General features: G+C 39.2%; 1 protein-coding gene across 6 annotated transcripts in view; it reads left to right on the top strand.

Annotated features, from left to right (window-relative positions):
* The window catches only part of NTRK2 (neurotrophic receptor tyrosine kinase 2), a 444,402-nt gene that overhangs the window by 84,605 nt on the left and 347,779 nt on the right, over positions 1-12,018 (top strand). For 5 of the 6 annotated variants that reach the window (XM_064291176.1, XM_064291175.1, XM_023544718.2 and 2 more), the window contains one exon: positions 1,062-1,161. In XM_064291176.1, the coding sequence (XP_064147246.1) occupies positions 1,062-1,161 (100 nt within the window). Of the gene's footprint in view, positions 1-1,061; positions 1,666-12,018 lie in introns of those variants that run through there. The other variant, XM_064291179.1, reaches the window with a different exon arrangement.

Here is a 12,018-nt window from a genome sequence, read left to right as displayed (position 1 = left end):
GGGATCGCACAAGACTGGGCAATGTTTCTTCTGTTGTGCTTGGGGTCATCGTGCATTGGGGGCTGACTCAATGGCAACTAACAACAACAACTTAATGTAGCATTTTGGCTTAATCAGCGACAATAGAAGTGTGATCCATGTTTTCTACTTGTACCTCTGTGATCTCTAGATTCACATAGTTCTGCATCTCCTGTCTCCACTTGGATCACCACTCCTTGTCATTAGATTTTACACTTAAAATGACTTTTTGTTGACCTGTGGTGTACATACAGGCGAATGCACATACCATAAGTGGACAGCCCTATCAGCTCTCCCAAGCCGAACCCACCCTAGACGTCCCTGGACACTGGTTTCCTCCAACTCGTCACTCCAAGGGCACCCTGACTTCTAAAAGCGATAATAGCTACTAACTTAAAAACAAATTGAATTATTGTGAAAAAATTTTGAAGATACACCACAGTAGAGAGGAAGGTGTCATCAATCCCACTGTGTGCTTCGCCAGCTTCAAACCTTATCAATATTTTGCTATTTGTGCTTTATTCTTTCTTCTCTTAAAAACGTTAATTGTATGCCCACCCATAAGCTTTAACTTGTGCTTCCATATTTGTAAAGTAGGACTAATAATAGAATCAGTTGCCATGGAATTGATTCCGACTCATGGCGGCCCCATTATGTGTTGGGTAGAACTCTGCTCCATAGGATTTTCCACGGCTGATTTTTTAGAAGCCCTTTCTTCTGAGACACCTCTGGGTGCACAGAAAACCCCAGCCTTTCAATTAGCAGCTGAGCTCATTAACCATTTGCATCACCCAGAGACTCCTGGATTATAATAATATGATATTAAGATAATTAATAATGGATAATGTAATAAAAATAATAAGGCCTATGTAGTTCATAGTACAGTTGTTGAGTATTAAATTAATATGTATAAAGTTCTTAGACGAGCACACAGTAAACACTGAGTATGTGTGAACTGTTACCGTTATCATCATCATGGTCACCGAATGAAGGTAGGGAGCTAATGAGCCAGGCCATGACGTCCGCTCTCTTTCTCTCCGCAGGTCTACGCTGTGGTGGTAATCGCATCTGTGGTGGGGTTCTGTCTGCTGGTGATGCTGTTCCTGCTTAAGTTGGCAAGACACTCCAAGTTTGGCATGAAAGGTAAGAAGGGCTATGTTTATTTTACTCCTGTGGAAGCATTTTTGGCTTATGACTCATGCTAATTACCAGTAAAGAAGGAAGCAGCTAAATTGACGATGACTAGGTTTTAAGGCTGAAAAAATAGCAGCAAGGATATGATGCTACAAATCAAGACAGAGCAAAATAATGTTGATTGCTCAGCACTACCCACTTTCCAATGGGGACAGTTGTCCCAGAAGACACAGAACGAGTTTCTTGAGAGTCAAGTGACTAATAATGAGAGAGGGAAATTGGGTTTGAGTTTTCGTTTGTTGCAAAAAGCAGGCGGGGATAGTTATGGACACAGGTACTTTGTGCAGAAAGGTTCTTTCTGCTGAAATTTGACTTCCCAGGCTTCAGTGGGATGCTTTGGGTTGTTGCTACTGCTTTTCTGGATTCTCATTGTTTGAAATTTAAACAACAGAGTTTGGGATGAAAAATATGACCAGTCATTAGTAGCACGTTGAGACTTTGTGAATGGGTGGCTTTTTTTTTTTTCTTTAGTGGAAAATTTCTCAGTTCTGGATTAAAAATGAGGGACTATGTTGTCCAAGAATAGATAACTGGTCTCTTTTAGAGGACTGAAAATGAATTTTAGGAGAAAATATGCGTATAGATGTTCTTGCAAAATATATAGCTGAGCGTTTCAATGACTTAAAAGCATTTGCTTTGGAGTTTAAACTTGTGTATTGGCTAATATGTTGTTCTTGTATTTTGTGTGTGGTCTCTTAAGTAGCCAAGGAAGGCTGTGAAGAAGTTTAGTGGTATCTTTTATTACCTGTGTTAGACATCAGGTCTGGCGGGTTATCTTTATCTGTGTGGTCTATTTTAATTACTATGAATGTTGATTGTTTACTTGGAAGGGAGTGTTTAAAGAGCAGTAAGTTGCCTGACATACACTGGGTAGATCAGGTCTACTCTCCTCTTCGCCTGTGGCCGAAATCCTAAACCAGAAATGAACAGGGAGAAGTAGCGGTCAATTAGGGCTTAAAATGCCCTCAAAGCTCCTCTTGACGCGCTTTGGCCTGCTGATCTTTGACATCCCTTTAGGAAGAAGAAGCCAATTATAATTAAGGCTTGGGAGAAGGACTATTGTACAATGAGTTTAATTTCATTCTACCACAGTGATTCTCAAACTTGACTGTGCATTAAAACTTCTGGTGGGCGTGTTAAAACACATTGCTGGGCCCACCCATAAAATTTCTGGTTTAGTAGGTCTGGGGTGGGCCTGAGAATTTGCATTTCTAATAGTTTCTAGAAGATGTCGCTGTTACCCAAGCTTTCTATGAGAATCACTGTTCTGTGGGTCAAGATGGGCAACCCAGTCTCTTTCCGAAAGTGACAAAGGTATTGAGGGGCGGCATTGCAAATCAATTACACCATCTGCTTCGGAGGCCTTTCTAGGTCCTGAGGCTTAATTGGTACCCAGATATGGGCCAGGCTGCTGCTCTCTATGCAACCAGATCCTTTCCATGCCTTGTTTTTCTCATCCTTATCGGGTGCTTTCTTCCCTTAAAGGTACTTGGAGTGGACATTCCTAAACATAGATTCTACCAGAGAGAGCCAGGCCCTAACAATATAAATTTCCTTTCTTGAAAGGTTTAGCTCTTTTATCCCATGGTATCTTCCAGGAAAGGATGTGTCCAGATCCTTCTGGGTGCTCAGCAAAAGCTTTGGGAATCCTTGGAACAAAATTTGGGAGACCTTTCCTACTCTTAGAAACCCTGGTGGTGTAGTGGTTAAGAGCTACGGCTGCTAACCAAAAGGTTGACAGTTCGAATCCACCAGGCTTTCTTTGGGAACCCTATGGGGCAGTTCTACTCTATCCTACAGTGTCACTATGAGTCAGAATTGAGTTGATGGCAAGGGGTTTGATTTTTTTTTTCCTGCTCCTAGCTTAGGAGAAGGACTGGCAGAATTATCTGTAAATGTTCACATACTCATTATAATGCAATGATGGGGGTAACGGAAGGTAGATATTTTGTCTCAGAGATGATTCTATTTCATATTGAGACTCCTGGCATTAAGACTGAAACAATACTTTATTTGGATAATTTGAGATTACCAATATAAAAATTTTTTTTTTTTTTATAGCACATACATTTTTCAATATAGCCTAAGGGTGTTCTTACTTATAAGAAGGGTTTTACTTAACCTTGTAACAAAGCCAGTAAATGACTTCCATCAGACCGTAACTAAGATATTCAATGTTTTCTTCCCTTATTCCTAAACATAAATAAAAGTTTTTAGAAATTTTGTCTCAGAGACTAATGTTCTTGTTTGGAATAGCTAATTTTTCTGTTTTTAGCTACAAGTCTATCTGTGGCATGGTTTGAGCAAAATGCAGCTAAGTTGAGGTTATGAGTTTACAAGTCAGATGCTGAGTTGATAATCTTTGGGGATCTAGAAATTAAGATGAGGCTCCTGCAATGAGTGCAAATGAAACTGGATAAAAAGTGGTGTTTGTAAGTTAGAAGAATCTTGATCAAAAGGGGGAAAATGCAGAACTGAAGTTCAGCTTTTCATGGGCTCTAGACTTTCTGGAGCCATGGAGGGTGGCTGAACCCCTGAAATTATTGCCCTGAGATAATCTTTAAGCCTTAAACCAAATATATCCTCTGAGGTTATCTTAAAGCTGAACAATAATTTGGCTTAGCTGGTAAAAAAAGCTCTGCCTTGAACATTATGCTCTTCTAAGAACTAGCTATATGGGATCAAATTGACAACAGCAACTAGAAAGATTAGATGGAAACCTTAGGGGGCAGTGAGTTTATGTTAATGGGGAGGAACAACTCAGAAAAGAAAGGTGAGAATGGCTGCACAACTGGAAAAATATAATCAATGTCACTAAATTGTACACAGAGAAACCGTTGAACTGGTGTATGTTTTGCTGTGTATAACCTCTGGGAATATTGCTGAAAAACAGGTCTTAAGAAGGGAAGAATATGTAAAAATGCTACTATAGTTCCAAAGGTAACCAGGAAATATGTTGGTGGTTGTTTCTGAGTAACAATACTATGAAATTTACATAGCCTTGTATAGAGCTCTAGACACTAGGAGGGACCAGTGGCTGGTATGCGAATATACCATTCCAAATGTAATTTTTGTCCTCGTAAGTATCTTTGGGGAGATTCTACCTCCGTCCTTATTCTCTTATCCTGGAGACAGATTGAGACTGAAAGGTGGCTGCTAGTCTACCTTTTGGTGCTTGTTGCTTTTTGCCCAACCCTGGCATCACATCAGAGTACCTCGGTGGTGCAAACAGTTAATGGCTCGGCTGCTAGCTAAAAGTTTGGAGGCTTGAGTCTACCCAGAGGTGCCTTGGAAGAAAGACCTGACAATCTACTGGTGGAAAATCAGCCATTGCAAACCCTGTGGAGCACAGTTCTACTCTGACATACATGGGGTCATCATGAGTTGGAGTCTACTCTGGCACCTGGGGAGGGGTAGGGGAAAGAATTGCATCACAGTCCAGTCTTCAGTGTCGACCATTTCCATCTGTGGGAGCAGCCTCAGGTTATAAACTACAGTTTAATACTGTTAATATGAAGGACCCACGGTAAGATAAACCAACCAGAAACCTCTTAAAATCACACAGAAGCTAAGTTCAGGGCAACTCAAGCTTTATGGATTGACCTGAGAGCCCAAACATTATTTATGGCATTGCTTCTGTGGGAAGATGATCTGTGAACCCCAAACTAGTGAGCTAAACCTAATTTTAGAACTCAACCACTGAGTCATGGTGTGTTCGTTGGAGGTGGGTCTATATGATCGTTAGCTTCAAAAAGGCTTATTTTCTCTGTTCTGTCAATTCACCGTAAATGAAATGCTGATGGTACAATCCAGAATAGGTAGGACAGCGATCTTCAGGATGACAGCATTTGTTTTTGCTTGCCCGCCATTACTTTTCCAATGTCTAGCCCAGAGTTGGCACTCAATAAATATTAATCAACTGAAGAATGATCAGAGAGAATTTGCAACTTTATCCACTTTAGGATGTTAATTGGAAAACAGTATTTGGAGGACAGTTAACACATGAATGGTTAAAGAGAGACCCTGGGACTTTTCTTCATTTCTAAAGGAGACCTTTCCCCTGCTTTTTCTCAATTATTTCACATAAGTAATGGCCCTAGATAGGAGACTGGTTTGTCCAGGTCTTGTCTTGGGGCATCTAGGACACATACAGCCTCAGAATGTGTCTTTGTCCAGTGCCGAAGCCAGTTTACCCCTAGCTGTTAGCCTAGGATTTATTTTTCAGTATCTGTTGATACACGTTTTGGAGTCCCTGGGCGGTACAAACAGTTAAAATGCTCTCCTGCTAACCAAAAAGTTGGTGGTTCAAGTTCACCCAGGGATGCCTTGGAAAGAAGACCTGGTGATCTATATCTGAAAAATAAGCCATTGAAAACTCAATGGACCACAGTTCTATCCTGATGCACAGGGTTGCCGTGACTTGGGGTCATGAGCTGAAGTCAATTTGATGGCAACTTTTTTTTTTAATTAATTAATTTTAAGCTTCTTGTTGCTAGTGTTCTGTAGACTACCTGCCCTGTTTCTATAAAGTTGTCAAGAGGTAGAATTTATCTCAGTCAATTTTTCCATGTTCATTTCTGTGTCTTTATACCTTCCTACTGGTCTTTGGTTGAAGAACAGCGAGTTACCATAATTACAGAAGCCCTGAATAAAGCCTCTCTGTTAGTACTTGGCCAGCTATTTAGGGATTATTCATATGTGTGCTTAATATGGATGCAAAAATGTATAACAAATCTGTCAATAACCCTATACTTAAAGGCAGAATTTTATTCCTTTTCTTCTAAGGTCTGCCTCTTATTTAAATTTTTATCTTCACTGAAAAAGGGCTTTTGTCGATGGGAGCTCAAAGAATTTTCCAGAACAGCTTCATTGCCAAAGGAATAGGCAACCAGGCTTTTGAATGCTCACACTTGTGTTGCAACCAAGCCTTGTGTTTAGCTCTCACATTGCTTCCTGGCTCCCTTTCTTCATTGAAGATGGAGCAGTCCATATGAAGGGGAAATGGAAGCATCTAGGGGCACTAGTCCTGCCAAGCCTTCAAAGAGTACTCACATTGGGAGCCTTGCCTGATGGTATTCATGGTGTACAGGGATGGAAAAAAATATCAAGGAGCCAGAAGGAAAGAGGGGGCTTGGCATTCATCACACTGGTAAAAAATAGTTTCTGCTATCAGCTTTGTGTTACTTGCATTCTCTAATGTAAGTCCACATATGATACTTATTCCCTAACCATTGACGCATTCTTCGTCCTTCTAGAATAAAATATCTAAGTGATCCTAAGAAATCCCTGGAGAATAAACTAGGAGAGGAAGCCTTTTCTCTTATTCAGCATGGATGGCCTCCAAGAGCCAGATTTCCTCAGTGGCCTCTTATCTGTGCACAAAAATTGCCCCATATGTATTCATGCTGGTATTTGAGCTTTAGATATGGCCTATTAGTAACTGGCGGAAAAACTACACAGCCTGAAAAAGCAGATACAGGCTTTCTTAACCCCAGACTCAAGGCCCGCAATTTGTTTCTCCTCTTTTAAACAGCCTTCTAAATGTCTTTCAACAACAACCAAAAATGTGGTTATTTAAAACCAATCATAAACATTGTGGGACCAAAGCTGAAGAGGCTGAAGGGCAAAGCCTTTTATATGAGCCGAAAACAATTTCGGAAAGTTGAGGAGGTTGAGTTTAATAGATATTTGGATCAACTTTTAAAAGAGAAAAAAATGTGACTGAAAGCCAGAAACACAGTTGTAGCAACATCTGCACAAACTGTTTTCCATATGCCTTAAAAAAAAAAAAAAAGAAAAGGAGAAAAAGCATAAAAAATCATAACAGTAGTAGACGAGTGCATTCTTGCTTCCAAAATTCAAACAGGTAAGAAATATACAGAGTTCAACGCAGCAGTTTCCCTTCACCCTCTGTTCCCACTAAGCATTTCCACTCCTAAAGATAACCTTCTGAAACCACTTGGGACGCATGTATCATGTACATAGTAAAATATATAGCTTTATTTACTATGTAGATAATCAAATACACAACTTCATTTTTGGTTACCAATTGTCTCGGTTACCTAGTGCTGCTGTAATAAAAAATGCTAAAGTGGGTAGCTTTAAAGAACAAAAATTTCTAGTCTTACATTTTTGGAGGCTGCAGGCCCTAATCAAAGCATTGACTCTAGGACAGGGCCCTTCCTTGTTGGGGTCCCTTGGCTTATGGACAGTTCCTTACATGGTGTCTGGAACCTGCTCCCCACCATGTGTGTCTTGTGTCTATTCTGCTTTTTTTATAACTCAGAAGGAATTAGGTTTAGGACCCACCCTACACTGGTATGACCTCATTAACATAACAAACAAAAACTCCTATTTCCGAACAGGATTCCATCCATAGGTGTAGGGGTTGGGACTTCCACATTTCTCTTTGGGGCTCATAAGTCCATCTGTAACACCAATCTTGTCGGCATGCTTTTAAAGGTAACAATTTGTCCTGTCAACCTTTCTGTATCAGTACCTCAGTCTCTACTGCATTTTGTTTAATAGTATTTCGGAGTAGCTTGGCACCAGGCTATGCCCCTTACAAGTTGGGGGACATGGAGCAAGTTTCTCCTGCTCTCTTGCCTCAGTGTTCTCATCTGTAATGGGGCAATAATAGTATCTACTTTGTAGGGTTGTTACTCAGACAAACTCAGAAAAACTGAATTTATATTTAAAGCACTTGGAAAAGTTCCTGGCATTTATTTTTTTTATATAAATATTGGAGCCCTGATGGTGAAGTGGTTAAGAGCTTGGCTGCTAACCAAAAGATTGGTAGCTGGAATCTACCAGCCTCTCCTTGGAAACCCTTAGGGCAGTTCTGCTCTGCCCTATGAGGTCACTGTGAGTTGGAATCGACTCGACAGTAATGGATTTTGTTTTGGTATATAATTTTTTTTTTATATTACTACTATTATTAGTGTTATTATTATGGATAAATTGTGATTATTGAACTCTTCTACTTTTAATGGACATTTAAGCTGTTACCAAGTTTTCAGAAAATTGTTTTGAATAATACTTTGTATATAAAGATGGATATTTGGAAATTGATCGCTGAGTGAAAAGATGTGCGTGTTTTCAGGCTTGATAGGTTCTGCCAAATTGCCCTCCACAAAAGCTTAGCCAATTACACTCCCGCCAACACTAAATGAGGGCACCCATTTGTTGATATTCCCACCCCACCCATGCTGGATTTTATCAATCTTTTATATTTTTGCTGATTTGTGTTAAAATGATATTTGATTACTAATAAAGCTAAACATCTTCATCATGGGATTGTTGGCCATTTATAGTTCTTCTATGAAGAAATGATTTTTTTTTTTTACTTTTTTACTTATAGACTTACTTTATAAATTACATATATTAACCTTTTATTGGCTATATGTGTTATTTACATTTTGTTCTAGTCCTTTGATTTTTTTATGGTGTCCTTGTTAAACAGAAGATTCACCTTTTTATATAAGCAAATTTGTCCTTTTTTTTCCATCTAGGTTTTGTGTCTTACTTAGGGAGACCTTAGGAAACCCTGGTGGTGTAGTGGTTAAGTGCTGTGGCTGCTAACCAAAGGGTCGGCAGTTCAAGACCACCAGGCGTTCGTTGGAAACTCCATAGGGAAGTTCTACTCTGTCCTATAGAGTCACTATGGGTTGGAATCGACTTGATGGCACTGGGTTTGGTTTGAGTTTTTGGTTACTGCCCTAAGATGATAAATCTACTTTTAGAATAGTTTCTTCCATTAGTTTAACTCTATGATTTAAAAAAAAAAAAACAAAAAAACCTAGCTCTTTAATCCTTTTATTATTCTTTAAAAAAAAAAAAAATTGTGTGAAGTTGTCCTTTCTTTTTCAGAGATATATGGAATAAAGATATTTCAGTCAATTTTACTGTAACAGTTTCAGAGAAAGAGAGACCAATGTTATTATATTAACATTCTGGAATAAGATAGACAATAAAAAAAAGTTTGAAGAAATTAGTGATCAATTCTTTTTTGTAAAGTACGTAACAGTTTTTTTTGGCTCCTTCTTATAGGGGAATGTAAACCTCACAAAATACCATCAGAGTAATTAAATTTTGATAGAAGCTTTTTTTCACTGCCCTCTGCCAACTTCAAATTGAGCTCAAAATGTATCTTAGCAGAAAATTTGTCCGTGCCAGTCAAGTGCTCAGAAATGTCAGAAAAGGCAGTCAATGGAAATAGACATTGAGTTCAGTCATTGAGTCATTCAACAAATTGAAAAATATGTATATCTCAAGATAAAAATTAACCCAAAAGTTTCTCTCCTGTCATTTGGGGAAGTTATAAAAAGCTTTTTCCACTATGTTAATGAGGTGAAGCCCCCCCCCGCCCCAAAGCCTTTCACTTCTTTTACTGCCAACATTTGGGTTATGTATGCATGAGAGCGGAACATGTTTTTTTCTTTGCAACATATTGAAAATGTGTAGAACTATTAAGAATTCACCAGAATAGGCAAGACAGGAGAAGAGGAATCAGCTTTTCTCTCCTTAGCCTTATAAGAGCACTTTAACTTTTCATTGACTAGCTCACCTGGATGATCCCATAAGCCCATTATGATTCAGGGGAAAGTTTTTTGTGCCTAACGTTAAAGTATATGCAGTATTATTGAGGGGCTTTCTACTCTAGTTTACTAAAAGGTAAAAGGCTCCTCTAAGAAATTAGATTTTGTTCTCAACCAAAAGTCTTGAAAAAATTGTTACCACTTCTTTGCTCTCCTTAAACCCTTTCATGACCCAGTTATTTTCTCCTCTGAGTTTTTTGATGATGCTGTGTGTTTTCACTAATGAAGGCATGCTGATTAAAGGATCAATTCACAATTTTTATAATGAGTTATGGATTTTGATATCCATTATCTGGGATCACATGTGTCCCAGCGGACAGTAGATGATATAAATCCTGCTGACGTGAGTCAATGATAAAATCATTTTTTTAATTTTATTTCATTTCTTGAAATTTTGCAAAATATAAGGTAAAACATGAAGGCACTTGGCAATGACTGCACATACATTTTATTCTAGTCTCCTTCTTCTCAGCCTTTTTATTATTTTTCACAAAACTTTTCAAAACACGGTGCAATACGTTCTTTCTTATTGCAAAAGTAGTAATTACAGCCCAAATAAATAACACCAGGGGATTTTTTAATCTCAGGAAAATGACCACTAGTATGTGTTTTTCTTTATAACAAAAGCAGTACTAACAGCTAAGAAGCAGAAGCAGCTGCCCTGGAATACCACAGAACTGCTCACAGCATGCATTCCACCTGCTACAAAAAAAAAAAACAAAAAACACTGCCGTTGAGTTGATTCCGACTCATAGCGACCCTGTAGGACAGAGTAGAACTGCCCCATGGAGTTTCCAAGAAGCGCCTGGTGGATTCGAACTGCGAACCTTTTGGTTAGCAGCTATAGCTCTTAACCACAACACCACCAGGGCTTCCTTCACCTGTTACACATGGAAGCAATGATTGGGCCCTAAGATTGAAGGCAGGGTAAGAATAACTTACAGGAGTTCCAATTTCTTGGAAAGTAGCACTGCAGTGCAGGTATTGTATTGGAAAGGCATTATTTACTGTTCAGAAGCTAGAAAAGAAGGGAGCCAGTAACACCGGGAAACAATGAATGGCATAAAGGAGAAAATGGCCACTATGACTGAATGAAGACTGGCAATAGCTTATTCTCATGAGGACATAGTAACTGGGAAAGAGTGAGGAGGCTTATCTCACAGAAATAAAGACAAACTTGTCAAAAGTTTAGAAAATTCACACACACAAGAAGCATCCCCAAAAACAATGCTCAATCTACCCAAAAATGAGGCTCCCACCCAGGATTTGTGAGTTTCACACGTTTCAAATGGCTCCCACCTTGAGGCTAAATGTGTTAAAATCAGGCTACCCCCTTTCCAAAGAACTCCAGAGGCATAAAAAGTGGGTGGGATACTGTGTGCCCCACTGATCTTTAAAGGGTAACCCTGTGGTGGGTTGCAAAAACAGTTACGTGCTCGACTGCTAGCTGAAAGGTTGATGGTCTGAACTCACTCCAAGGAACATTGGAAGACAGGCAGGCTGCTTCCAAAAGGTCACAGCCTTGAAAACACTTTGGAGCAGTTCTATGCTGCACACGTGTTGTCACTATGAGTCGGAATGGAGTCTACGTCAACTAACAACAACAACATTCGTGTGGTGAATTAATTCGTTTTGACCTCCTCACAACAGATCATGACATGGGGAATTTCAAAATCTGAAACTCTCTTTCCTTCTTCTTTTCTCCCTATATTCCTCTCTTACCTTTTATTCTTCCTGCCATTTTGTCCTATATCTCTGTGCTTTCTGATTTTATGTTCTGCCCTCTCTGTTCATTTTCTTCCTCCTCATTCCTGTCTCAGTGTGGTAGGCAAGCTTCTCAGAATTTTTTGAAGAAGGCAGATAATAACTTGGCATACATTTTAACATATACTTTGATTATATCTTATGTTATTTTGGGCAAGAAATACTGAATGACTATGGGAATAAATTTAGCCCTAAGTCTACAGAGTTGTCATGTGATGCACTTCAGAATATAGCCTGTTTCAATAATGCATAGCCCTCGTGTTTGTAAGCTGTTAATTCTTAAGCCTTCATCCCTGGGAATATATAGGAATATAGTGTCGGAGACTATGAATCAGAGAAATTTGGGCTCAAATCCCAGATGTCCCGCCTGCTAACCATTATTGTTTGTAGGTGCCACTGAGTCAGTTCTAACTCATAGTGACCCCGTGTACAACAGAATAAAGTG

Source organism: Loxodonta africana, chromosome 9 (assembly GCF_030014295.1).
Source record: "Loxodonta africana isolate mLoxAfr1 chromosome 9, mLoxAfr1.hap2, whole genome shotgun sequence".
NCBI lineage: Eukaryota > Metazoa > Chordata > Mammalia > Proboscidea > Elephantidae > Loxodonta > Loxodonta africana.
This window is presented reverse-complemented; position numbering and strand designations above follow the sequence as displayed.